Source organism: Saccoglossus kowalevskii, chromosome 3, assembly GCF_978046115.1.
Source record: "Saccoglossus kowalevskii chromosome 3, keSacKowa6.1, whole genome shotgun sequence".
Lineage (NCBI taxonomy): Eukaryota > Metazoa > Hemichordata > Enteropneusta > Harrimaniidae > Saccoglossus > Saccoglossus kowalevskii.
Genome location: NC_140643.1, coordinates 25583450 through 25610036, shown reverse-complemented (window position 1 = coordinate 25610036; position 26587 = coordinate 25583450). Strand labels below are relative to the sequence as shown.

Here is a 26587-nt window from a genome sequence, read left to right as displayed (position 1 = left end):
GAAACACTGGCAATAATCCTGTATTATATCAACCGCCAGAGGGCGCCATTTGTTTTGAAATCTATGACCTTATCAATTAGCATAAGAAAGGTTGGCCTGCTGTTGCTATATTCGCTTTATGTTGACTCCAAACAGTACGGCGATCGGCGTTGCTAGTGGGCCTTGGTGAACACTGATACAGTGATTTCCTTCAGTGCAATTCTCATTACTGACGTTTACTACCTCGGTAGCTGGCAAGGACTGATCGAAATAGTACGGTAAGTTATTGATTTAATACCGCCAAGGTGTAATGGCGTTCGCCGAACGTTTGTCACACGAAGCCGTCAGTGACAGACAGGAGAATAAACAGGCTTTATCGTGACTACAGTGGTGTTATCGTTTAGATCACTGTGTGATCTCGCGTACGCACGCATTAATAACTCCTACATTTTTTTTTTAATTCGAGTGATTGTCCCTTCACACACATCACGCTTATTAAAATAACTTAGGCAATATTACCGTGCTTTTGTTATTATATCGCTTATTGCATGACTTCAGGTCAATATGTGGTATCGGGTGTGTTCGTTCTCCTTGCACAAACGATCCATTCATATAGCACTCGAAAGGACGTCACGTCGCATTGTGTGGCTGTATTCCCCATAGAGACGCATTTCTTTCCTTTTTTACGGAAATGCCGCGTTTATTTAATTTTATCGATTTTTTTTCGTCAAATATATTTCTTGTGTTGCGTAATATCATGATGATGACGTTGGGTGGACGCCATCCCGTCAATACTCATGCTGATGTGAGGCCCAGCCAGTGAACGGTAAACGCATTTTATTTCACGCGGAAAGAAAAACACAGAAACAACTCGCCCACAAAAGCAAGTAATACACACGCTAATGCACTAGTCAAAAAAGAGAGCTGGCTGAACGAGTATTATCTTTTAACTGTGTACATTACAAGGTCAGTGAGCAATGAGTGCACTTCATGTCATTTCGACTCGGTATTTGCTTTCACCGTGACATACCAACACGGTAACACATCGGCCCCGTGTGAGCTACGCAGCAGTGTCTTTGTCGTGCAAACTCGCGTTAAGTTCAACTCGTTAATTCGCCTTCAGAACGTACTTGACAGTCAATTTGTAACGCGCTTCCGAAGTGGAAACCCTACTCGACATCGACAACCCCGGCCAAGTTTGACAATGACTCACGTGAACTTCATAAAATTTACGACTACCTATATATGTGTAAATGTTGTTATACACTTCTTGCACTCTGTAGAGGTGTCGCTCACCCCGGTAAACAACGTGTTATTGTCCCATGTATACATCATTATTCATCGTATCCCCTTTACGCGCGGCTACACACTGGGTTAGGCTGTCTATAAAACAGTAGTCATTGTTCGCATTAACCTTTTTTCTGGATTGACTCATAGAACTAGTCTTTGGACATTTCACTAAATTAACTTCTCCGCCATTCAAGTGGTGGGATCAACCGTTTGCATGGCAACGGATATTACGACAGCGTTTCTTGATGTTGAGTTGAATGTAATGTCATGTTTGTAAAGCTAAACTCCTCATCCCTGTGGCTGGCCCCATTGTCGAGAAATCAGACAATATATAAACGAAGGCCATCTAGCTGCACAACCACAGTCCTGATTTATATACCATTTTTATTTCGTTGGGCAGTAGGAGTTGCATTATTATTGGCCTACCAAGTGCAACCAGTGTCAATTTGATTGTTTACTCGCTGTTTGTAAATTTATGCAAACGCAATTATGGTTAGACGTCCGATGTTTCTTGTATTCATTTCTATCATAAAACTAACTCACGTTTCATGTTACTATTAACTTTTATATTACGGTTGCTATGGCGATAACACACGAATACAAGTATGTGTTATTAAGGTCGTTGGCGGGCATGGGCGACACAGATTATTGCGTTTGTTATAAGTGATTTCCTCATCCCAGCATCAAACCGACAACGTTATGAGATATGATGAGATGTGTTTACCTTAGAAACCAACGGTAAATCACTCAAAATTGAATGGTATTCAATTACCTATCTTTTCCATAAGTCTTGTATTGCTATTAACGACTCCTTAGTCGCTGATTTAAACTGTCTCCACCCCTAAACAAAAGAAGGTCGCTATCTCCCTCTCTAAATTTGTTCTATCTGCATATACATGTGAATTCCAATAAGTGCTTTTCAAATTTCAATCATATTTCACGTGTATTCGACGATTCGTGGGCAATGCTTCAATCGCCGACACTCGTCAGTGTTTGTCGCTACAGTCAGTGACGTCGTTTAATTTTCTAACCGCTACTGTTGATCTTACAATATCGCTGTGTCAATTCACCTGTACTTACCACGCGGTCCTCGTATCCCAGCAACCACCACGACTGTTATATATGTGTACATGTAGCTAAAGATAGCCTTGCATGCATGGACGTGCATTAGTGTAAGGGTGTTGGAAATATTTTCGGGGACTCAGAGAGATTGGTGGACAAATGTCATTTGCATGTAGGCGAGGAAATGAAGGGGCATGCCAGTCACGTGTTCGACAACGTAATGCGTCCGAATACCATATTCACTCTTGGCAGAAACAAATGGCTTACTCCTAACTTTCTTTTAGATTTCGGTTGAAGTAAACTTGCATGTTTTCATATCCTTCTGTTGGTATACAGGTGGCATCAAGATGGCATGGAACTTGGCAACATGTGATCACCCCGCTGTGCTGCAGCATATGCAAGAAGCAAACACCCAGCTCCTCAACGAAATCCGCAAAATAAGATGCAGCGAGTACAAGAAGTTGTTTCAGCAGACGAGGAGTTTTCTGGATGCGTTGGAGCGTACACCATTGGCACGCCATCGTTCTTACGGTCCGAGCGTGCGGACAATGAGACAGATTCGAGATTGCTACCACACTTCGCAAAAGATGGACGGTGAGAGAACGACACACTACACAGTTTTACTCGGCTACTTCATACATCTGGGAGACGAACTGCGACAGCTTGCCATTAACGTGAAAGAGTGGTTGGGGGAACCCGTGGAACAACTCACCGTTCACCCTTCCCAGGAAGCCTGCGGCAGGAAAATATTGGAGGAACTGGCATTCTGGGACACTTTCCTGAATGAAGATAATGATTTCACTGATCTACATAAATACAAAACTTTGGAAGAATTTCGTGGTTTGAATACTGGGGAAGTCAGCATATATGGCGCCGTCGTTAATCTGTTGCCTGTAATGTTGAAAACTATCGAACTCATCACACAGGAGGTAAGAATAAACGAACATTGACATAGAATGCGAAACTTGCATCACAATGTGATCTATAGTATGATGTGTTAATCATGATGTGCGTACGTCTTTGTGTTTAAATTATAAAAGTAATAAAATAAAATACTTTTATGATTTGAATGAAGATAATTTTCTAAAATTGCCAGATTATATATTTTAGTTATATTTTACGACAATATATTATGTCAAGAATACGAACTTCTCAGATGCTCGAATTGAAGCTGTTAGATCTGATCGTATGATTTGATGTTCATTTGTTTTTAATTTAAGTATTTGCAAAATATTAGGTTGGCAATATTATAAGATGACAAGTTGAATTAAAACACGTTTAAAGAAAACTTCTGATATCAACACGAAATATGAAAATGTCAGATCTGCGGTTAATTTGGTTTGACACATTTTTTTTCGACAATCAAGCCAGAGAAGACAATGAGTCATAAATTGATATAAAATCTACCAATCATCGAATCAGGACTTATGCAGTATTATGTGATCCGGTAATCACTACATTTTTGTTACGTCATAGAATCACAAGACTGTATTATCTATTTAAATGTTCTATATACCATTGTAACTTTACAACTCATATGATGTGTTTTGTTACGACAGGTAACCAAATGGTTAAATACGACCTACCGCCTTGGCATGGGAATCTTCAGAAATGGTAGAAGTATTCTAGTTCAAGAGTCCTCAAACGGCCCGGCTGTACGCCCGGGATCAAGAGCAGGTTCATACGCCGGTTCACGCTCAGGATCACGTGCTGAACCTCGCCCAGTAAGCAGCCGAGACCATCGCCCCAGCAGTCGTGCCAGTTACGAACACCAGAGACCCGGCAGCAGAAGCAGCGCCATGATGGAGCGCCCGTCGACGGCGAGAGACAGACCGTGCAGTCGATATGGCCACACAATAGCTACACAGACAGATTTTCAAAGACCAGCCTCTAAAGATATCACCAGGCCTGCTTCGAGGGACGCTCCGCGAACACGAATTGTGTCAGCACCAGTTTCCAGACGATCGTATGGTAAGTCTCAGGTAAAAAAAAACTTTCCCATTTTGTAAGTAGAAGATAGAAATCCAACCCGCCACTATCCTTGATAAGTTAGTAACATACACCGAAGATAAAAAAAAAATACAGACAATACATGAGTATAGTGATACACGGTAAATTGCACCACTTATTATTATCTCGATATGAATGCATGCAATGGAATAATACACAAATATTCGATGGCATCGATGGGTTGCTATTTTTCTACAACGGTTCCGATTATTATTTTTATCAACAGCTGAACAACTTGCATCCCGATACAATGGAAGAATATCCCTATTGGAACGACCTCCATGGAAGCCCTCCTCCCAGGTACCACATAACCTCTACCCGAAATTGCACATACACCTCGGAGACAACGGATACTAACGTCGACATGGTCGTACCGCCGGATTATTTCGATCGAAGTCACATTTACCACCCTCGCTACTGAGAAGAACGCCCCCTTCACCAACAATTAATGTTGGTTTATCTACACAATTAAGAATACAGTCAAATAATCTGCAATATTTTAGTGGATACCTTCAAGTTGTTGAGCCACCATCATTGGCCACCACCGTCGTTTTAGATAAGCCTGCCAAATTATTTTCTATGGACACATTGGTTGTCAACATTCGTGCCTTATTGTACTTTTTAGTCTAAAACATTCATCCCGTGTCAGTGCCAGTACTGTACGGTTGTCTGTACCAATTCTAGTGTCCTTATAAAAACCTGTATATATTTTAAGGTGAATGACTATCATTATTATCGTAGTATTTAAACTCTTCCTAATTGGTAGAAAACGCTGTATATATTGACATTTTTTTCTCAGGTTTATTTTCCGTTTACCGCGCTTTCAACTTTTTACAGTTTTAAGTCATGGTTCCCGGAATGAAACTCCCTCTGAATAGTATCGTAGAGGGCGCATTCTACGAAACATGCCCCGTTCTTGCAATATTACCCTGGGTTGGGAATTTGCCATTAAAACACTCTGAGGGAGATGGTTGTTTTTCAATCTATACTGAAAAAAAGTTATAAATTATATATCTGTTGAAAATAAATAACTACAATATCCTAAAAGCTAGTTCAAAACAAAGAAACGCAATAATTTGCCATCCTCTCATCCCGTAGTTTATAATGGCAACCCCAACGTAAATAGCTGTTAAATATAAACAAGTTGTACCATGTACCAAGTAACTAATCACTCTGGGCGTAATCGCACGTGACTACATGTATTGTCAGTTTCAGTAATAAAACATTTTTTTGTAGAATATTTTTGTACCGTATCAATATACTAGTGAATATCGTAACGAATAATGGAAGTCTATAATGATATATAAATGTATTCACATATTAAATTTAGTTCACATATTAAATTTAGTTTATATGTACTTTTTATAGCATTGAAATAAACAGATAATAATGCGGGTTAAGTCGTTTCTGATTCTGCTCAAGTTCAATCTTGTATGTTTTGTTTGTTTGTGTGCGACTGTATGGTGGACTTTTGTCGTCCCATCAATCCCTAACTAACCAGACATGGTCGGCGATAGTTAAGCGTTCGAGTGAGTCCGTCGGTGATAGCGCTATAACTATCACCGACGATGTTAGTCTAATCCACAGCGTTCCCAGCTCGACATCAATCGTGGTATCACACCCCCAGAATCAACAGCATGAAATACACTTGGACTATAGAAGATTAGTAACGCGAATTAACCCATACTTTAAACGAGCGTCGGTGAAACTCATTAAATGTATTTAATTTCAATTAGTAGTGAAATGCATGTCAAAACTGTAAGAAACTGTGTTAAACCTAAATATGAATCTGTGAAAAAATAGGAAACTGGCACTACAATTCAGATGGCTATGTTTATTTTGAAACAGTACTTTCTGTTCCATGGAGTACGTATGGATAACCATGTATTGTACATATTGTATTGTAATTACGTGTTTCAATGGGAATGTGAACGAATTTAATTTTATAGGTTATGGGTACTTTTAATTTAATTTTAATGCGACGTTTTTAGAGGGTGCCCGACTTAAAATTCATTGAGAAAATATTGCTAATTTTAGTATTAGTTAACTGTGAACAATATAATGTTGTTTATTTTAAAGCGGGGGAGTCGTCGCCATAGCGTGTCATTTTTTACAAATAAGCGTCTATCCATGAGCCTTTGCGTTTTAGCGTGTGTTGTTATCGTCGCTTGGGACTCAATTCCCGCGCGTGCGCAGGTGACGCCCCTCCCGCTTTATCCTTGTCATGTGTGATATACATGTATACATCATAGTAACCCATCACACTAGAATTTGGAATATAGAAATATGTTGTCAGCATAGCGACAACCAATGGTAAAACTAACACTATAAACTCTAGAATTGTACAACTTCATTCTGGTAATAAACGTAAATTTGATGCCTCTGCCTTCATCTGATTGTAACCATGGTGATAATATTAACTGTAATCGATAAATATAATGTTGTACTGAATCAGATGTGGATTTAGAGAAAACATAGAAAAATACGTCAACAATATTTATTGTTGTATCCAACGTCTAGTACTCTATGACATGTTACTTCATGAAAACGCGCCAATCCCGTATCTGCTGATTGATTACCATTTGGATACATATTTAAAACAAGCTCTTCCGCTAATCTATTGTTCTTGGCACTGAGTGTGACAATCGTCATCTCTGACTCATTATCCAATAAAATCATCCTTGAATCACGGTTCAACCCTAGCGCTAGAGATGAAAGCTGATTTTCATCCTTGAATCTGGTAAAAAGTACTTCTTAGTAATTTCCAATTAACAGTGTACTAATGTGATTTTCTCAGTATGATGCCCTCTATTTTTCTCCTCTAAGTTACATTTTCGACGTAGAGGGTGTAATTCAAAGGTGTTTTGTTAACCTGCCACGCAACGCTTACTCAAAAGAAAATTTTGAGACCTGATGAATAATTATGTCATCAGAGTTCGCAACAACACATACAAATTGAACTGGTCCTTAGAAAATGATTACTGGGTTTCAGTGGTCAGAATAACCGACCTTCAACGTTGTACGTGACCGCGGGAATATGTTTACATCTTTTTAATTAAAGTTCGTTGTTAAATGAGGTTTGAATACTGGCCCGGTCATGCCACACCTCTCTGGTAAGTAGGCACAAAATAGGATTTTTTTTTAATCAAAATATTTACTATAATATCGTATTTCATTTAATGTTGTTATTATTCTCTGGGGATATTTATTTTGTTGGGGAAATTGCCAACATTTTGTCAGCGCGTAAACTCGACGCACTGTTTCCAATAGGAACTGCAATCAACACACTTTTTGCAACACTCATTACAAGTTATACAGCCCCCCCCCCCAGAAGAAAAAGACGTTTAGTGTCTTTGTTTTGAATGCCTTTAATATGGCGTACTTTAATTTAATGGCGAATTCGAAAGTGACGTTCAAATAACGCGTTGAACGAGGATATATTTGTTAAAGTAAAATTCACATTTAAGGTTGTCTTATGTTTTCTGGTAATCTGATATCATCCAATCAGGCGCGTCGATACATTCATGATCAACTATTCTTATCCAATCTGACTTGTTGACACATTTATGATAAACCAGGTGTGATAGTCACGTGACACAAACACGTTATCGGACTTGCAAATTCAATACCATCATGTACCTCTAAATGTGTAACGAAGAATTTGCCTTGGTGTTAACATATCTTTATTAATTTTGAAGTATTACATTTGACAACATTTCTCCAACAATGCAAGTTTATTTTAATCATTGCCACTGAGCACAATGCATGCTTTAAAAGAATTCATTTGCGCTTCTTTCTCTGTAATTCTATGTAGTTTTGATTTAGATATAAAACGAGCTCTAAGCATTTCCGTCAATTATTCACATCTTGATGTAGCTATTTTACACTGACATATGGTTTCCAAGGCTTAACCTTTTCACCACCAGAACTAGACTTTCTGCACTTTTTTATAATAATATTCAATATTTTTTGATATCAACCATAATTTTGGAGCAAACAGGAAATTTGAGTAAATTTTCAGTCACCACCAGACTTTCTCGCCCAAATTTGTCTCTGCACTTTCAATACCTTTGCGAATGAACCTTAATTTTGAAGCCAACAGACTAAACTTTAGTCACTTTTCAGTTTTTAATTAAAAATTTAGGCTACTTTTGTTCCCATATTCTGAAGGAAAGTGCAGACTATAAACAGGACTATTTTGTGAATTTGTGATGAAAGAGGGAACTGGCGGTGCACACACACATTGGCGTTCAATGATTTCCACTAAGACCACAAGAAACATCGCATTGAAAGCTAAGCCCCATACCACCCGTGACACAATTTACTTTCAAATACTACTATATATACAATTCTCTTAGAACGGGGTCTATATATTACGATGAACCAGAACTGGAAGAGCGTTCATTTTCTCCTGGGGATAGGTTGGTGTATTTTCCCGGGAAATAAGTTGGTTGGTTGTTTCGATGGCGGTTTCCATGGTGGTCGTCCTTCCATTGTGTTTTTATCTGCGGGAAAAAATAGCAAAAATAATCAAACTAACGATTTGTATAAAAAGAGTAGGATACTAAAAAAATTGTTGGACATATTCATTCACAATAATAAAAAGGTTTGGACGGGCTTACTTTATGCTTTTTTATGATAACGTATACATTACCAAATAAATATATTATACTTACCGTTGACCCCCCCCCCTCCACCTCTTCCTCAAATAAGATGTGTTATCGCAATCTTACCTTTATTGTCATTCGTGTCTTCTTTGGGCGTCGGTGGCGGTGTTGGTACTGGTGTATTTACTAACAAATGACTGTAAATACCCATTCCCAGTTGAGTGGTAATGTCGATCCAACTTGCTACCTAGTAATACAAGAGATATAACTTCCGTTATAATAGTGACATAAATAATAACAAAGCTTGTTTTTTATTAGGATTAGTATAAAACGGGATAAACGTATGAATATGGCAGTCTAAAGAGTGATTTCGTTTCGTCATCCCCACCCCGTCTGTTTCGTCGTTACCCTTCTACGATACGTGCCTCAGCAGATACTATGTCCCGGAACCAAGCATCTATAAGAATTTAAAATTAGAAGAAGCTATAACTTACCATTCCTGGGACATCTTCGAGACATTGTAAGAGTACGGGAGGTAGATTAACTACGGGTGCCCACCCCGGAACCTCGCCGCAATCTAAACCGCGTAATTCCTGCAGAGTTTTGTACTTTCCTAAATCCATGAAATCATTCTCTTCTTCGATGTATTTAACAATAAAGTCGATTTCGCAGCATAGTTTTTTAGAAGCGGCCTCTTGATCTGGGTGGACTGTCAGTTCTTTTATGCCATCGCCGATCCACGCCCTCACTCGGTTTGCCAGGTCACGTATCGCCTGACAGACGTGTAAATAGTAACCTAGTACAATGGTGAAGTGCGTCGTTCTCTCGTCGCCGTCCATCTCTCGGGACAACGCGTAACATTCGCGGACGTCGCGGATTGTGCGAATTCCGGCGAAGCTGTGGTCGTTTTCGGGGACTTTGCTGGTACGTTGCATGGCGTCCAAGAAACTACGTGACTGGCGGTACAGGGAGTTGTATTCACCTGCACGGATGTGAGATATCTCCCGTATAAGCTGAGCGGTGGCGTCCTGCACGTACTCAATCATTAAGACCGGATCAAAACGAGCCGGTTTCGTGCCGTTACTCATCTTGACACCTGTAATAAACAATAAGAGAATCATCAAGTGAAGGCAACAGTTTAAATATGGCCCAGACCGACAATAAGGAGTACAGAAGATACACATGATGGGCACAAATCTTGTACTCAGAAGTAAGATAATGTTAACTATCTCTTCTTCTGTTGTGGAGTTATAATTATGAAGCAATCTTGATTGGTGGTTTAAGCGTAATGTAAGAGTTACAACTTTCGCGTGACGTAGGTACGATACACTTCATTTTAACGAACTCTTTTGGAATCACACAAATAGTTTGTTATAGTGAAATGTTCATTATAATGAAGCACATAATATATTGGGTTTGTTATGTGTTCATTATATCAGGGGGAAAATATAGAGGTGTTCATTATAACGAGGTTACAATGTAATAATAAAGCGAGCATTGATATTAAACTAAATCCCAATGTAGCAATAATAATATATCCATCCGACGCAGTTTTTAATAAATTGTGGACACTTAACTGAAATTGTAAATTAATAATTTATGCACATATTGGTTTGTTTTGAATATTCCTTGGTGACACGATAATATAATGACCACCATTGAATATGACATGTATAGCCGTATGTCACACGTTTTTTTTCACGACTAACCAGCGTTACTATGGCAACCAATGCAATTTAAGTTTCATTTGCAAATTAGTCCGTTCATTATTTCGGGCGTGGTGAGTTGCAATTGCCGTACCGCTGTACAAGTACTTGATTTTGATGTTTCAAATTTGAAATTAATATATAATGGGAATAATAGCGGGAATGTTGTCAATGTTATAACGTTTACTGTTTATACAAGTGAGATTTGTTTCAAGACTGAACTCGGTGTAGCGGTAAGTTTCACTGAAAACGACTTTCAACTTGACTGTGAAAATTGACTTATCAATTTGTTCGTAAAATAAATATTCAGCTATCCGTCAAATAAACGTATGACGTCATATCCGGTGACTTACAGTGCGTATATTACTGTTTAACTCAGTCAACAACAGTCAAATCCACGTATTGTAGCTGATATATAGTTACACGCACTTTGAGTTAGGAACACAGTCGAACACCGAATTCGAATTTATGTTCATGCTGAGAGATTGGTGTACAATGGCATTGCGTTTATACGCGTCGGAACCGAGCCATAAAACAGACACCCGTAAATATTATGAATGAGAGTTGTCACTATTGTCATTTCACGGTTGGTGGGTTTCCAATGGATTTGTATTGTCCAACTACTGATCAATGACGCGAAACGCCGGGTGCAGGACACTGGGTGACGAAGACGCTTTTACGGCTTTATAGTCTGTATCTATAAAGGTGAACCCGGGCCGCAATGTTTATAAGTTGAGAATTTGAGATCGGACCATTGAATGTTAAATCTGTTCTATATTTAATCTGGGAAATAACATAGACTTTTAAGTAGGTCCAGGTTTAAAAGTCATTTTCTGCACTCTTTATATATTACCGGGATATATTACATAATGATTGCGGGAGTCACCGGCGAAAGATTCTAGAATCTTTTTTCAAATTGTCAACAACAAAAATTTTCATTTAAAATTTAGTGAGTTTCTTTAAACAATGTTTTCAATCATGTAAGAATAGCTGGAAAACAAACCGCACAGAACAATGCATTCTTGCCATGTACATAACTGTTTAACTTTTCAAAAGAATAAATTCAAGGTTGGCTCGGCGTCTCCATAGGGAAAGACTCTACTATAATTGATTACAAATTTGAAACCATTTAAAAACGCCAGAACACAAATGTACTACTCCTTGGGGCCCAGCACGACGCAATGAATTGGAATAAGTCATCCGACTAAGCACCGGTACCACGTGTATAACAACCAGTTAAACTCACATATACGTGAATTATCATATATATTGGTCTTGGCCGCCGTGAGCCAGCACAGGTGTGGACGTGACACAAAGGTATAATCTAATCGTATTCTATAACCACATATAAATACATCGGTATCTGAGAATCCGCGTTGCCATAGTTACTATATTATAAAAACGATTGCAACAGACAATACAAATGTCGATAGCGAATTATTTTGTTGTATCGTTCAGAAACTGAACATCGTAATTGTGATAAATATTTTAAACTGTAGGTTGTGACTAAAATATTGGCAACTGCACATATACAACTATAGTCTTAACGTATTGAAATCAATAAACAGCACAATTAGGGTAATAAATTATAGGAACGCTTTCCTTTATTCTATTGAAAAATGGCGGCGTTGCATATGTTCATACGGTGAACGTACACTCAATATGATATTTACTCGCTGTTCAACAACAATTTATTCAGTATTCCGATAGCGGTCAGAAATATTATATTATTATTTGATTGATTAAAGGTTTCGGTAGTCATGCCTTGATTATGTAATTTGTGATTTCACCGACGATAATTGGCGAGAACGAGCCGAGACGTTGACCTGAAATCTGTTCGTATTTATATATAAACGGTGTAGATTTCAATGTGTTGTCGTGAAATACTGAACAGACATCGATTTGGTAATGAAATATCAGCTGAACAATATCACTATTTAGAACGTGGTTATAAAATAACAGACCGCTGTGTGGTAGTTATGGGTCTCTTTGACGTTTGTATTGCACAGGAAATTAATTACCGCGTGGTTAAAACGGGCATATCACTTTAACACCGACGACGAAAAAAACATATCACGGCAACAAATGACGAATTGATCGACACATATTTCATCATGATATTTACATGGGAATTCACAGAAAGACTAGATGGTTGGTTGGAGACGATCGTTTCTGACCTCGGGTTGAGTATCATGACATTAAATCTAACGGTAAATCTTATCCATGTACTTTAACTCGATGGCTTCATCAGTGGAATGTAAATAAGTGAAATAGAAAGTGTAAATACTCACGCTGATTACAGCTGAAATCTGCAACAGAGTGTCTATTACAACCTATGAAATAGTGTAGTAATGTACCTTGTCGACTGCGATAACCACGAGCGGGGTGTCTATTGCCTCGTTACGAAGTAAACACGAGTTTCAACCCTGGCGACAACCATGGCAACGGACAGATCCACTGCTGTCATGCATGTTAGGTGTCATGGAGGTCACAGTCAGCACAATACTAGGCATAGTATTTTGCTGGGTTAAATGCCGCTATTCACCGGGGACGTCTTTGTGTAGACAAGGGGTGGATCGCAAATATGAACTTGTGTATGGTGAGTTGAAGGGGGAGATTAATATTTACGTCCATTAATCGGGAAATAACCAACCTCGTCATAATATCATCTGTATCATGACATCGACAACGAAATGGAACAGCTCAGTATATGGAGTGTTGGCTGTGAGTGAAAAGAACATGGCTCTTTCAGATTTCAATAACAGAATATTGAAGACTGCTTTCTAGCGCAATGTTTTATGTTGGCACTAATACCCACCCGTTATTTTCTTCTGCATTTTTACTTAATCCTCGCAGTAACGAAGGCGTCAGCCGTGCCCCGTGGCTGTCAAGTCAGAGAGAGGCGTGTTGGCCGCGGCGCCTAGATATAGTTAAAGTGGGCCCGATGCAGTAAACATCATCATGCATTGTCCATTTTAACTGCAGTTCGATTCAACTTATAAAGTATATCGCGACTGCTTAGTATGACGAAATTTAAACTAAACCGGCTTTGTTTTGTGATACGTATCACAGGCATGGTGCAACAGGAGATGACGTAATCTGAGGGGAATTGTTGGAGGGTAATATTACTTGTAGAAGCATTTGTATACAAACATGTACAATGCATCAACGACTGTACAATTACCGTCCATGCGAACTAGCTAATTGTTTTACCACAAAGTTAGCAAGTATTACATTCCCTTTCTAAACATGATCATTATTCAGTGCATATACCGGTAAATGTAACACGCAGCTACAATTCCCGTCTCTGTTATATATGCCGCAGTGAATGGAGATTACCCAAAAGCTATTCAAGTGTCTTGTGATCACAAAGAGATCTATTGTACCACAATCCCTCTACTGTGAATGTATCGTACAATAAAGGCTCGGATTAAGATGTTGCCCGAAGCAGTCAGTGCACGAACCGTTATAGGCAATGTGGCGCCGGCCACGATCTAGAATACTACTACATACGTGTGGACACCGTGCACGGAATATCGTTATCCCCATCAGTCCCAATGCACTGATTGTGCGCTGAATATATCAGTTATTGAATATACACCAAGACTGTGTCGGGATAAATTAATATAAAACAACTTATATAGACATTTCATTTGACGAATCTGGTTCATGATCTGAGACCTCTATAACTGACTTGCATACAGTCTCTTGTTTGGTGTTTTTTTTTGAAATTTGGGATAGCGATCGCCCCCCCCCCCCCATATACTGTAGTACTAACTTAATTAAACACCACACCCAAATAAATGCAATCGATCTAGTCAAATTAAGAGTATCTTGAAATATAACTGACTGTCATGATTTACTCCAATAATTGAGTGAGCCAAAACAAAAAGTTTACCTCGTATATAGAGTGGTGATTAGGGGGCGGATCTATACCTACTCAATGAAGTGGTGAACCTCCCAGTGAGTGAACATATTGAGTAAGGCGAGCGGATTGGTACCTACTTCTTAAACGGTAAACTACCCCGTGAGTAATCAGAGAAAGTATGGGAGTGGATTGATATTTATTCCATAACGAAGTAAGACTTCCCAACGAGTAAACAGAGAAGGTACAACTTTTTGTTGATTAACAGCTATATGTCAAAATTTTAGGATGAACATTTTAGGGTTGTTGCTAAATCTTTGGTATAGAGTATTACATGTATTCTTCATCGGTGTGGATACATAATGTATCAGATATCTGTAGCGTACCGTCGCTGGATAGGAACGCCGACTGTCGCGCCATTGTACCGAATTGGTTATGTATCGTCTGTTTGTTCGCTTCGTTTTACTTTCACAATCGTTACGTTGTAAGTTTATTGCCGTGAAAAGAGAACGACCTGTTTATATATCAGAACTGAAAGTTGAATGAAACGAAACGACCACACCCGGTGACGCTGGTCATTGTTTTGAATTGCAAGGCCTCAGTCGTAAATTTCAGTAAATTAATCATACCATTCAATAATCTCATTGTTGGCATGCGCTCGAGTCTTTAGTGTTGAAGGATGTATTTCTGACTGCAACGAAAAACGATACAATGATAGTACTTGGTCGCTGGTGGCACTGTGGTCGATTATTTGCTGTGTTTTCAAGTGGAACAAACCTTGCTACACAATACACTCATTAGGGTAACACAATTGGTGTTTTGTACAAATGTATGCTAATTTGATTCGATAGATAACTTGAATAATTTATGCTAATTCAATCGGTGTTTTGTATAAATCAGAAATTATGCTAATTAAACTGGTTTCTTGAATAAATTATGCTAATTAAATACTTCTCTTGAATAATTATTGTGTGTCAGAAATGTATCCGCCAGTTCAAATTATTATTCTCGAATATATTACGAAGCATATCAGACAAGTATATCCTATTGAACTCAAAATTCTCAATAAAATGCTTGTCACATTTTTAATTGTTTCAATGTTTTTAATTGTTAAATGTTTCAAATAAAACGACGATAACAACAATATCCGAGTCATTGTATGACGTAGGTAGTTCATGCCAGACCCCGCATTTATTATGTACGAACAAATTTATAATGTAGAAATGTTTTACTATGCATAATAATAACTTTGAAGTTTATGCAAATAGTTAAAATGACAGAACAGATATTCATTTATGTACCCAGCTCTTATTGATTATCAACAATATCAAAAGAGATGAAATTTACATATCTACTGTGTTAGATATAAACGTATTCCGTATAATGCGCGGCTATAATACAGACCAGAAAATCAGTCAGAACTAGTTACCAAAGCACATTGTCCTGTTAATTGCTTTGGCTCTATCTAAAAGAGCACAGTGAGGATGACAAGTGTGTTTGCTTGATTAAGATACGATGACGAGAATCGCGGTGGTGTGGCTGTTTCATTTCAAGTTCAATGATTCAGTTTTCGCGCAAGTTATCATGGGACATGCTAAGCCGAGTCTGATATCGAAATTCTACCTTGAAATTGAGCTATACAACAATAGTTAATTAAATAATAAAGTGCAGACGAGATAACGCCAACAAGGCCAAATTGAATGGTTAATAACAAAGACAGAATTCACTGGGTACAGGAATGATACAGTTTATTGCGAACTACAATCAGGGTTTCACTGAATCTACAACACAAAAGCACAACTCCCAATACAAGACAAGTTACGGTGATTAATTTCAAGGTTACTACTAATTGTCAAGAATACTTACTGTATCAGACAGACTGCGACAGACTTCAAATACCTAATACTAAAGACGTTTTAAATACACAAATGCAAATGAACTATATTACCATATTAACTTTTTTTTGGTTAGCAGAAAAGACAATTAAACGAAAGAACGTGACAACAAAATATTCAACATTAAACATATCCCAATAAAATTATAATAATAAATGGATAATCTCAACAATGTTTTAGGTTGAATGAATGCCAATTTTAAACAAATTTAATGTTCAGGAATATTACTCATATCGCATTGATTAATCAAATGGTAGTACTAATAATATGCATGACAATATTATACTCATGCTCCAATGGCGAAAAAAATAGATCACCAAAAATATTTCTGCAAGACGATAAAAGTAAGTCTAACATTGAGGTGAGAAAGATACACCGACATTGTGAGCAATAATGTAATAATGACATGTTTTTATCAGGCATGATGTTGTCCTGTGTATATATTACATATTACTATAGTGCGTATGTACACTTGTACGTTTTATTTTGAACTAATGATTCAATATACAAACACATTGGATTTCATGTAATTAGCATTAAATATTAATATTGACAACAATTTGAATAAATACATAACACATTGGTACCAATCAGCTAAATCGCTGTCTCAAAACATCACTGACACTGTCATGATATAACAGTTATTTCCGCTAAAATGTGCTAAATTTTTTAACATCGTATGTTTATTTAGATATGTTTTTTATGGAAATCTATATAACATCCCAAAAATGAGATCGAGTGAATTTATGAAGTTGCGGATCAGTTTCTATAGTAACAAATGTTTTCCCCAATTATGATGAGATATTATTTGAATTAGAATATGTTTGTATGAAATGTATAAATGTTTTTTTCAGAAGTGAGTTCCCCTTGTGATATTGTTGTTAACAATAATCATAGAATTATGTAAGTGAAACTGTGAATGCTGATAATTTTCATGATGCCAGTAAATGTTTCATCCATAGAATGACAAATTGTATGATATCTGGAAAAAAACATCATAATACAACTCACACCAAACAGGTTTTATCGTATCCGTTATGCAAAATAGCTCATCTACATATTGAATTCTGGCAGGTATGCTATCATAATTTTTGATCACACATTATTAAACTTCACCGAACAAAATGATATTTTACAGACATTTCAAATACAATCGATGAGCTATATGTTCGATTGAATCATATTTTGTGGACAATGTGTGTATACTATAGTAAGCATTGTCAATTTGTTTGATATACAAGTCATGCAACGCAAACTTTTGTAAATCATTACTTTATACTTAGTCTAATGATAGTTATGATAATTCATGTGTACAACCGGAATACGCTCAACGTTTTTGCTCTTATAGATGGTAAAATATCTTGACGATTACGACGTGCATTTGGCAATATTTTTTCACAAATATAAATTTGTCAATTTACTATCGCTGCCACCTGAAAGCTGTTTCAAATTATTTGATTTTTGCTTTGGTTCAGTCGATTGCTACACACTGTGTTATTACAGTGTGTTTCATTGTTTCAAGTTTTGTAGACAGGGTGAAAACAAAGTGCTGCACCCATAAAAATGTCAGGTCTTGGATAAACCTACCGCTTTTACCACTCTTAGTCTTTTCCAACCATTTCCTGATTTTCCTATTATTCCTTGTCCTTATGTATGACAACATTTTCTATACATAGTAGTCACCGACTCTAGCTGGACACCGGAAAGTCAAAATAATGTCGAGCTACCAATAGTGGGTTGTACCTACACCTCGTATCAGCCCTGAAAGTTACAATAGTATTGGATGGGCATTGAATTGACAAGCTATGTAAAGATCTTGCAATCAAATTCGTTGAGATAAGTTGGTTTTCAATTAAGGAATATATTCTAAAAATATGATCCAATTCTGTTTAAAATGTTTGTTAAAAACACGCACTTTCGGATAATTTAGATGACAAGCAACGCCTGACTAAATGAGCCCTTGCGAATTTGCTGGCCCTGCATCTGGTACATTCAAATTCAGGTGTTCCTGAACGTCTTGCTTGAAGGCTGAACCGCCAATATTACGCCTGTTCAGTAACCAATAGGTGGCCATTCTACCCTTGCCCTGCAAAATAATTTATTGTAATTCTGACATTAATCCAAAAAAGAATGCCGAAAATCACGAGCACAAGAAATGTATCCGATGAGAGATATGTAAATGTATATTTGCTCTTGGTGCAGCATTGGTATCAGTGTATGTAACAGTCGGCCGTTTGGGTGGCACTATTGTCGTGGTGTGTGATATTCAGCCACGGGTGGGATATTGTTGGCAGGGTGTGTGATATTTACTTGAATCTAATTACCGTAATTGTAATTTCTCCTCTTTGTTTCATAACAAAACAGTCGATGTCTTTCAAAATATCGCGGGTATGTTCACTCAGGTGAATACGATTGGCTGCAGTAGAAATGGACATGTTGTAATGATATGTATCATACGTAGGTTCACATTCTATCACCCCCCGGGGGATACTCCAAGTCAGACCTGGTACCCATGCTGAAGTATAGCTTTTCAAAAAAGCCTCTAAACACGTACTTATTTTGGTGAAATTATACCCCTTTTCAAATACAGAAACTTAAAATAGATACCCTATATATATATATATACTAAAATCATAATGTTTCCAAGTTGAGGTAACATGAATTCATGAGAAACCCTTTTTTTTTACACTTTATTACTACACACGCGTATACGCGGCAAATAACTAAATAACGTCCCTTTACGCGTTTTTTTACTTCAGCTTTCGTGCCATATTTCGTGCCATATTCAGAGACCCCCCCCCCCCCCGAGTTATCACCACAATGCACCAAACCCGTCACAGATAGAATGTATAGAAATACCACGTACTGCCACAAAGACGACATCTACTTACGCAGGCCGGTGGCCTCCATTCTTGAAGCAATTCTTACTGAGTAACCAAATAAGTAGTAGCGAGGCATTTTCGTGCCGACGATTCCGGCTGCAACAGATCCAGTATGGATCCCAATGCGTAAAGTCATCTTTGTTCCTGGTTTGTGAGGAATTACCAAACTTTCTGCGCAACTCACCATATCCAATGACATAATAGCTATCTCACTTGCATGACGCTTACCATTAGGTTTGGGAATTCCTGTGTTAATAAAACTACAATTTTATTGGCAGTCCTATTCTGTGTGATTAGTTCGCGAGAAAAGAATAATATTCAATGTTTTGTCATTTATTGTGCAGTTTGTATTTCACGTTTTATTACGTAATATTTAAGTGTTCATGCATTTGAAATTTTCAAAAAAATAGAACGATCTTCAATTGTAATCTGAACGTTCATGTATAATAAACTTATGCATATATCCTATAATTTCTAAACTAAAATACAGATCGACATTTACCCACTCAGAGACTACTCAATAACTAAATATTGCTGACATAATTTTAGCGCCTGCGTAAGGTTTGTGTATACTGTGATTGGCGAAAAAGGCAGCCTCACCTGACACCACCATATATGCATCGCCAATAGTTTCTACTTTGTACACGTCGTAAAGGTCGATGCGTCGATCGAAGGTTGTATACACATGGTTCAGCAATTCCACGACCTGCATTGGAGAACTATCCGAGCAAATACGAGTAAAACCGACAATATCCGAAAAGAAAATGGTCGCTTCTGAGAAAGATTCGGCAGTGACAGTTGAGTTCAACTGCCGAGCAATCGACTTCGGCATCAAAGAGTAAAGAATGGTACTGACACGTTTCCGTTCTTTATTTAGCGCCTTGGTTTGTTTGGCCAACGTAAGGGCGTAGTTTTGAGTGTTGCCTGTCAGAACTTCCACAGCCTTGATGATAATGCCACGGCCATGGTACCTATGCGGACACCTAGTCTTGTATCGACTACGTTTATCCGTTCTTCCAGTTTGAAGACTATTATTTCGGTCATACGACGCTGACTGTCCTTCAAAGTGTCGATGTAAATGGTCATGTTACTAAACCACCAGTTACCATCCTCCCATGATGCATCTCTCGACTGGTTATTCAGTGTAATGGGTCTTCTTAGTTTCGCAATCGTGCTTCGAAAATCGTATGCTAACTGTTGCACCTTGTTTTCTAATATTTCACCAATCAAGGGGGAGTATTTCTGTGACGCCCAAATGTTTCGCTCCCCCACCTAACAAGATAAAAATGTCATATTGTAATGAAGTGTAGTGTAGTGTAGTGTAGTGTAGTGTAGTGTAGTGTAGTGTAGTGTAGTGTAGTGTAGTGTAGTGTAGTGTAGTGTAGTGTAGTGTAGTGTAGTGTAGTGTAACATATCACTGCACTATATTATTTAGTTATCGCAAGAATACCGCAAACCAAGAAAAGTGTTCAAATATGACGTAATTATGGCTCATATTTTCCAAATAAGAAAGACGTTCAAACACGTCTGTATGGCGTTTTACGGCCAGATGAAGTATATTGGTTCCCTCCTGTGTTAGACGTATGGTAATATATATTACTGGCAGAATATAGAGGGCAGCTATTTTCCTACCGCGAAAGTGTGCACGCGCACAATCGGACTATAATATTTTATTGCATGCATATAATCAACATACGCGTTTGGAGATATCCGCCACCATGTTGTGTTATGTTCTGCCGTGTTGTGTTAAGTTGGGTATGTTGCATATGCTTTGCCTGTGTCCTGTAGTATAATTAATATCAAGAATACCTGAAACTTTTCCATATACCAGAGATAATCTTGCCGTCGATGAAATCCTCCCTGAGTATAAAACACTGCCCCCAGTGTTCTCTCAATTCCGATTTGTTCCATGCCAACAATAAGCAGCTGATAAGCAACCAATGTTTCCCATAATCCTTCATCACTGGATTTACCAACTGCTTCATACAGCCAGTCAATCAGTATGTTAATTGGGTCCGTGTAGAAATGAATCACCTCATATTAAGTGAATATTTAATGTTAACGATACATGGGGACAGTGTGCTTGATACTAGGTACGTTTGTAATATTTTCATCGCAAATGCATAAAAAGAAAAAAAAGTTCTCGCATCGGTAATCATCAGTAAGTCATGCACAGATATATACATTATGTATATCCTACAAGTCTCGTTGGACCTGACAGTTGCAAGAACAAGTTAAAGCGGGAGGGTCGTCACCTGCGCACGTGCGGGATTTGAGTCCCAGGCGACGATAATAACACACGCTAAAAACGAAAAGGCTCATGGGTAGACGCTTGTTTGTAAACAATGACACGCTATGGCCATCTGATGCATGCATCTGACCATTGTGCCTGTACCAATGTGAAAACGTTCCTAAAACATTAATTATTGACAAAATTTCGTTGAAATTATCATTGAAATATCGTGGAAAATGGTGGATTGTGATAGTGGTTTTACATGTCAATCTGTGTATCGATGCATAAATAATCTCTGTAACACGTACCTCTTGAATTGTGGGATTGTTAACATCGAGAGTCATGCGATATTCGAACAGAAAAGACATGAACGCTTCTTTGGTTTGGAAATGTTGATACGCTCTCGTTCCATAAGACAGCCAATCTTCGAGACTTTCCAGAATTTCATCCGTGACTGGGTATGTACTGATTAGAAAGATTTTTCTTTCGGGTCCCGGACGAGCCTGACTGAATATACAACGCCGTCATGTCACGCTCAATCTGTAGACTGTGAACGAGGTCGCCAACTTGGCCGCTGAAACGGACATTTCGCCGTATTTGAGTAGCGTCCAGACTGAGATAGACAGTCTGAGAGAAGAAAGGAAAAACAGATATTTCGCTTTAGAGCGATGATAGACGCGTAGTACTTTGTGATCTGAAAATACTACTGCTTTGAATCAAATGTTGTTGGCAAAACCACGTCTGAATTGAGTCATTTTTGAAAACCCTTTGTCTCAAACTCATTCGCTATTATAATATCAAAAATTGCTCCGACGGACTCATTAATTTGTCTATTTTACAGTCATTTCGAAACAGATGTTGATGACAAAACACAGTCTGAATTTGTTTATTAAATGCTTTAACGCGGGACATCCGGGTATCGTACAACGAACAGCCAAAGGTTTCATGTAATTGTTTTGTCTTTGATTGGAAACTGGTCAGCAGAAATGTATTCGAAAGTTTGAATATCGATCAAATTAACCCCAACAACCTTAGTTTAAAATAGAAAACAATCAAATTGTAACGTTTCCAATTAATCGAGTTTAAAGCACAATACTTAAACACTACTACTTGTGTCTTGTCTTCACAATGTATTTCGCCATTGCATGGGGGAATACAACTTTCTAAGGTGAACTTATATTTCAATATTCTCGCGTGTAGTAGTTACACGTGTGTTATTACAAAGACAAATCTGAAAAGGACGTCTTTCGGGAAAAGACGGGTGTTTCAATTGTACATAGACACATACTCGGCTCAAATGTACTTTATTCAAAGCACTGGGGTACATCAAGAAATGAAACAAATTTGGACGAAGACACAGGGCTATAGTATAGGAACAATCTGACCATTACCTTGGTTAGATCTGCCAGGGCCAGCACGGTTAGAACACAAATCGGCAATAAAGTCCAAGTCAACATTTTTAAGGTAAGTTTCCTTTTCCCAGTCTGGGTGAGGTTCGTTGCTCTACATATGCCCTTGACATTTCCTTCCAGCTCATCTCGAATAGACGATTCAATATTGCTCATTGAACCGAAACTAGATTTCGATAAACTTGAATCGTTGTCTGGCTGGGAAATCGTCACCACATTACGTTGTTCTGCCCGATTTGCATCCCAGTTCACTTGAAATGATATACGTTAAGAATTTGTTAATGACATTGACGAAATAACATGGCAAGTATCATAATTCACTATATAAATTGGTTGGTAGTTATTACGTTGGACAATTAATTAATTAATTAATGCAAGTTTTATATTAGAAATATATGTATAGAATGGAACTTACACCAGTGTCTGAGTCTCAATACATCCATTTTTCCTGTTAAATGTGTCCAGGAAGTAGCGCATATCTTCTGGAAACGAACCGCTACTTATGAGTGATTCGCTAATAACGATAACATTTACTAATGACAATGACCACAGTTCCTCAACTAACTATAGTGAAGCTTTACAAGACACTTTATGTCACGTGCACAGCGCATGCGCATGCATAGACGCAGTGAATAATTCTTTATATTTAATTTTCTGATTATATTTTCATGTCAATCTTCGTTTTGGGTGAAACATAAACGAAATATAGTACCATTAGATTTTTATTCGTTTAGTTATTATGACCAAATACTTAAAACAGGCTTGCACTGGCAATTCCCCGCCAATAATCATATATATCTTCATGGTTGGAGTGTCAAATCAGCAAGATATAGGTAATTTTTTAGCTAATTCAAAATTCATATTTATTTACTTTGCATGTATGTTATGTTTGTATTTGAAGTTTTAATTTCAAAGTGTACATACATGTACACTTACAAAAAACTATCCAAGAAAATGTGTTCTATAACTTGGACAAAATAAATCTCTAGTTGGAGTCCCTAGTCAAAAATGTTCTCTTTCTTCGAGAATTCACAAATAATGTATTCACTTTTGTGTTTACACTCTGAATTATTTATTATTGTGCAGTCATTTACGAAAGTCCCTTTTTTCTGTTAACTCTCAACTTATTTCCGGGGACAGAAGGCTGAATTTGAATGTGAACTTCGCTGTATGTTGGCTCCAGGGATTACACGTCAGAGAAGTAGACAAAACGAAAACTATATAACAATAGAGAACTATGGAGCTTCAGCTGTCGGTGATAAAAGCTAAGGATATTTTGTATAATTGTATGGTATATATTAAACTATTTGGAACGACACTGTGTAGGTGAAAAAAACACACTTGATGTTTGATGTTTAGCGCCCATAACAGTGTATGGCGGATACTGTGTGTAACAAGTAACCTGTAGAATGCTGTGTGGGTAATATTTTTATATTGATTTTTGTTGCATTTGCAGCAAATAGTTACCAAACAATGAGAAATCTATAGGATTGGATATACCTCTCAGCTGGCTTCACATGCATAGTTCAAGACTGCCTAACCGGTGCTTATACCAGGATTTAGTTGCAGCACTGTGGTCTGTGGTTACAGCTTCATTTTCCGAGTAATCACAAGAAATTGACATTACAATAGAAAATAAAAGACTGGCACTCCCATACAATTAATAGCAAGTGAAATTCCTGGAATTGAAACATAGATTTTGAAGTCACTGGTGTAGGCATTGAATAACTTCAAGTTGGCATAAAGACGAGGTAGTTTATTTAATCAGTGCTGAACTAGAGGTTGAAATTATAATTAAGTTCGTTGTCATATAATTTGCTTATTTAAATTTCTCCTGAATTCAAATAGAATACACTGGTGAAAGGATGTTTTTGAGGTGTGGTTACATTGTGTATGGAGTGGTAGGGTTGGGTGTCATATAATTTTTTCATTTTCAACTCTCATGAAATCACACAGAATTTCACTTAATTTATTTTCGATGAAAAGTTTTCAAGCATACGGTGTGAATCAAATTTTCACTGTGCTGTGTCAAGTCTCAATAGAGTATGAGGGAAATGGCATTTTCACTGGAATTTATTTTAGCGGAAAAATGTTCACAGTGAAAGGAAGTATTCCACATTATTACATATATACTGCAGTTTATTTTGATTCGTCCCTGAAATCAAAATCGGTACTTCCACACCCCATATGCAAATGAGGTCTGAGAGCTAATAAAGTAGTCCGTTCAAGAGTAGCGTTTTTCGAAACATAGCAGAAATAAACAATATTTAGAAGTACGATACTTTACGTTTGGGTACATGAATATATTTCCCGAGTGAAATGAAATTTGAACTTCTAAGCAGTAACTTATTTTGACTAAAACTAATTTGCATATCACCCATGCAATGATGTTTTTGGTATTTTCACGGTCAATATGCAAATGAACATGGTATTGGCGATTCGCTCCACTTGGATTGCCCTTAAAATCACTTTAATTTTGTGTATCTGTGTGTGTGTGTGATTTCTAGTGTTTTCACGTATTAATTCTTCTGTGTTTTGTTTGCCTTGGCCGACTTCGCTCAAACTTAGCAGGTAGGTCACACCTTCACCCTAGTTATCAGGAAATGTATCTCCTACAAATTTTGGATACAACACCTCAGACATAGCTCATTTTGCTCAGCTTGAGTGTGGGCACAAAGTTACTATTAGTAAAATCTGAAAACAAATTCTGACCACCGTTTCCATGGAAACAGCCAACAACTGAATTTTTTAATACCTTCACGCCAAATGTATCACACCCTACATTTCTATGATTAAAAAGCATGGACGTAGCTCATTCTAATCCGCTTGAGTGTGGGCAACAATTTACTGAGACTTTTTTTGCCTTGGCTAATTTTGTTTATAATTGACAGGCAGGTCGTACCGTCACTAATTGGCAAAACAATCCTGGTCCACAGCTACCATGGCAACAGCCAAAAACGGTTTTTTGAATACTTTCGACCCCAAATTTATTACCTCCCACTAGTCTTGTATTCATGCCTTTTATTTTGGCTATGTTGCATACTGGTAAGAGATCACCGACGCCGACATTGCTACACTGTATCAACGTAATCCCGACGCAACTTTGAACTTTGAATGAACTGTAAATGCTGCCTGCAATCTAGAAAATACTATCGGTTGGAAATAATAAATTTAAGGGATTGTTCAGTTACTCTGGCCTGGGGGGGGGGGCGGCAGATTCCAGTTTGTCAGCTGTAAATCTCAGTAGACCCACCCCTATCAACAACAAAAAGTGGGCGACCCCCTAACATTATATTTTAAAACATGCTGGACCCCCCCCCCCCGAAAAACAAAGAAACATTAACAGTTTTGGCTCTGACATGATTACAAAATGTGAGATGTGCATTGAAAATATCGTGGTTTGCCGTAATTTTTAGTGTTTTCATTTAATAGACCAGTCACCTTAGGAGGGGAGGGGAAGCATAAAGCCAAAAAACGACTACAGAAAAGGCTGCAGGAAGTAGGGAAATCTATGCTGCTAAAGATAGTAAATAAAAACAAAGCTGTGGAGTACTCACTTGATAAACGCCCTTATAAGATAGTAAAAGAGGATTTGAATCTAGGCGGTTTGAAAACTAATTTGAATTTAATATATCTTTCATCTCTTATA

At 37.7% G+C, this 26587-nt stretch overlaps 2 protein-coding genes and 1 pseudogene across 4 annotated transcripts; 1 reads left to right on the top strand and 2 right to left on the bottom strand.

Annotated features, from left to right (window-relative positions):
* Positions 1 to 101: 101 nt before the first annotated feature.
* LOC100366434 (uncharacterized) lies at positions 102 to 5741 on the top strand. 2 transcript variants are annotated; one of them, XM_002730557.4, is made up of 4 exons: positions 102 to 257; positions 2668 to 3260; positions 3891 to 4302; positions 4568 to 5741. In XM_002730557.4, the coding sequence occupies exons 2-4, from the start codon at positions 2679 to 2681 to the stop codon at positions 4696 to 4698; spliced, it is 1125 nt and encodes a 374-aa protein (XP_002730603.2). In that variant the 5' UTR covers positions 102 to 257; positions 2668 to 2678; the 3' UTR covers positions 4699 to 5741. The 2 variants fall into 2 exon arrangements, with proteins under 2 accessions (XP_002730603.2, XP_085353093.1); XM_085496967.1 differs by having other exon boundaries at positions 3891 to 4313.
* Positions 5742 to 8001: 2260 nt separating this feature from the next.
* LOC100366581 (uncharacterized) lies at positions 8002 to 13051 on the bottom strand. Of its 2 annotated transcripts, none has more exons than XM_078007041.2 (4): positions 13012 to 13051; positions 9443 to 10044; positions 9075 to 9195; positions 8002 to 8846 (listed from the first exon to the last, which is right to left on the bottom strand). In XM_078007041.2, exons 2-4 carry the CDS (start codon positions 10034 to 10036, stop codon positions 8743 to 8745), a joined length of 819 nt encoding a protein of 272 aa, XP_077863167.1. In that variant the 5' UTR covers positions 10037 to 10044; positions 13012 to 13051; the 3' UTR covers positions 8002 to 8742. The 2 variants fall into 2 exon arrangements, with proteins under 2 accessions (XP_077863167.1, XP_002730605.1); XM_002730559.3 differs by having other exon boundaries at positions 12946 to 13039.
* Positions 13052 to 18362: 5311 nt separating this feature from the next.
* On the bottom strand, positions 18363 to 23381 carry LOC102810328 (uncharacterized; annotated as a pseudogene).
* Positions 23382 to 26587: the final 3206 nt, after the last annotated feature.

Excerpts from the sequence above, each read along its gene's own strand:
- LOC100366434 (XM_085496967.1), top strand. The coding sequence starts at position 2,679 with ATGGCATGGAACTTGGCAACATGTGATCACCCCGCTGTGCTGCAGCAT. Across the intron at positions 3,261-3,890 it reads TCGAACTCATCACACAGGAG|GTAACCAAATGGTTAAATAC; the intron begins GTAAGAATAAAC and ends TTGTTACGACAG. Across the intron at positions 4,314-4,567 it reads GATCGTATGGTAAGTCTCAG|CTGAACAACTTGCATCCCGA; the intron begins GTAAAAAAAAAC and ends TTTTATCAACAG.
- LOC100366581 (XM_078007041.2), bottom strand. The coding sequence starts at position 10,036 with ATGAGTAACGGCACGAAACCGGCTCGTTTTGATCCGGTCTTAATGATT. Across the intron at positions 9,196-9,442 it reads TCGAAGATGTCCCAGGAATG|GTAGCAAGTTGGATCGACAT; the intron begins GTAAGTTATAGC and ends TTGTATTACTAG. Across the intron at positions 8,847-9,074 it reads AGACACGAATGACAATAAAG|ATAAAAACACAATGGAAGGA; the intron begins GTAAGATTGCGA and ends TTTTTCCCGCAG.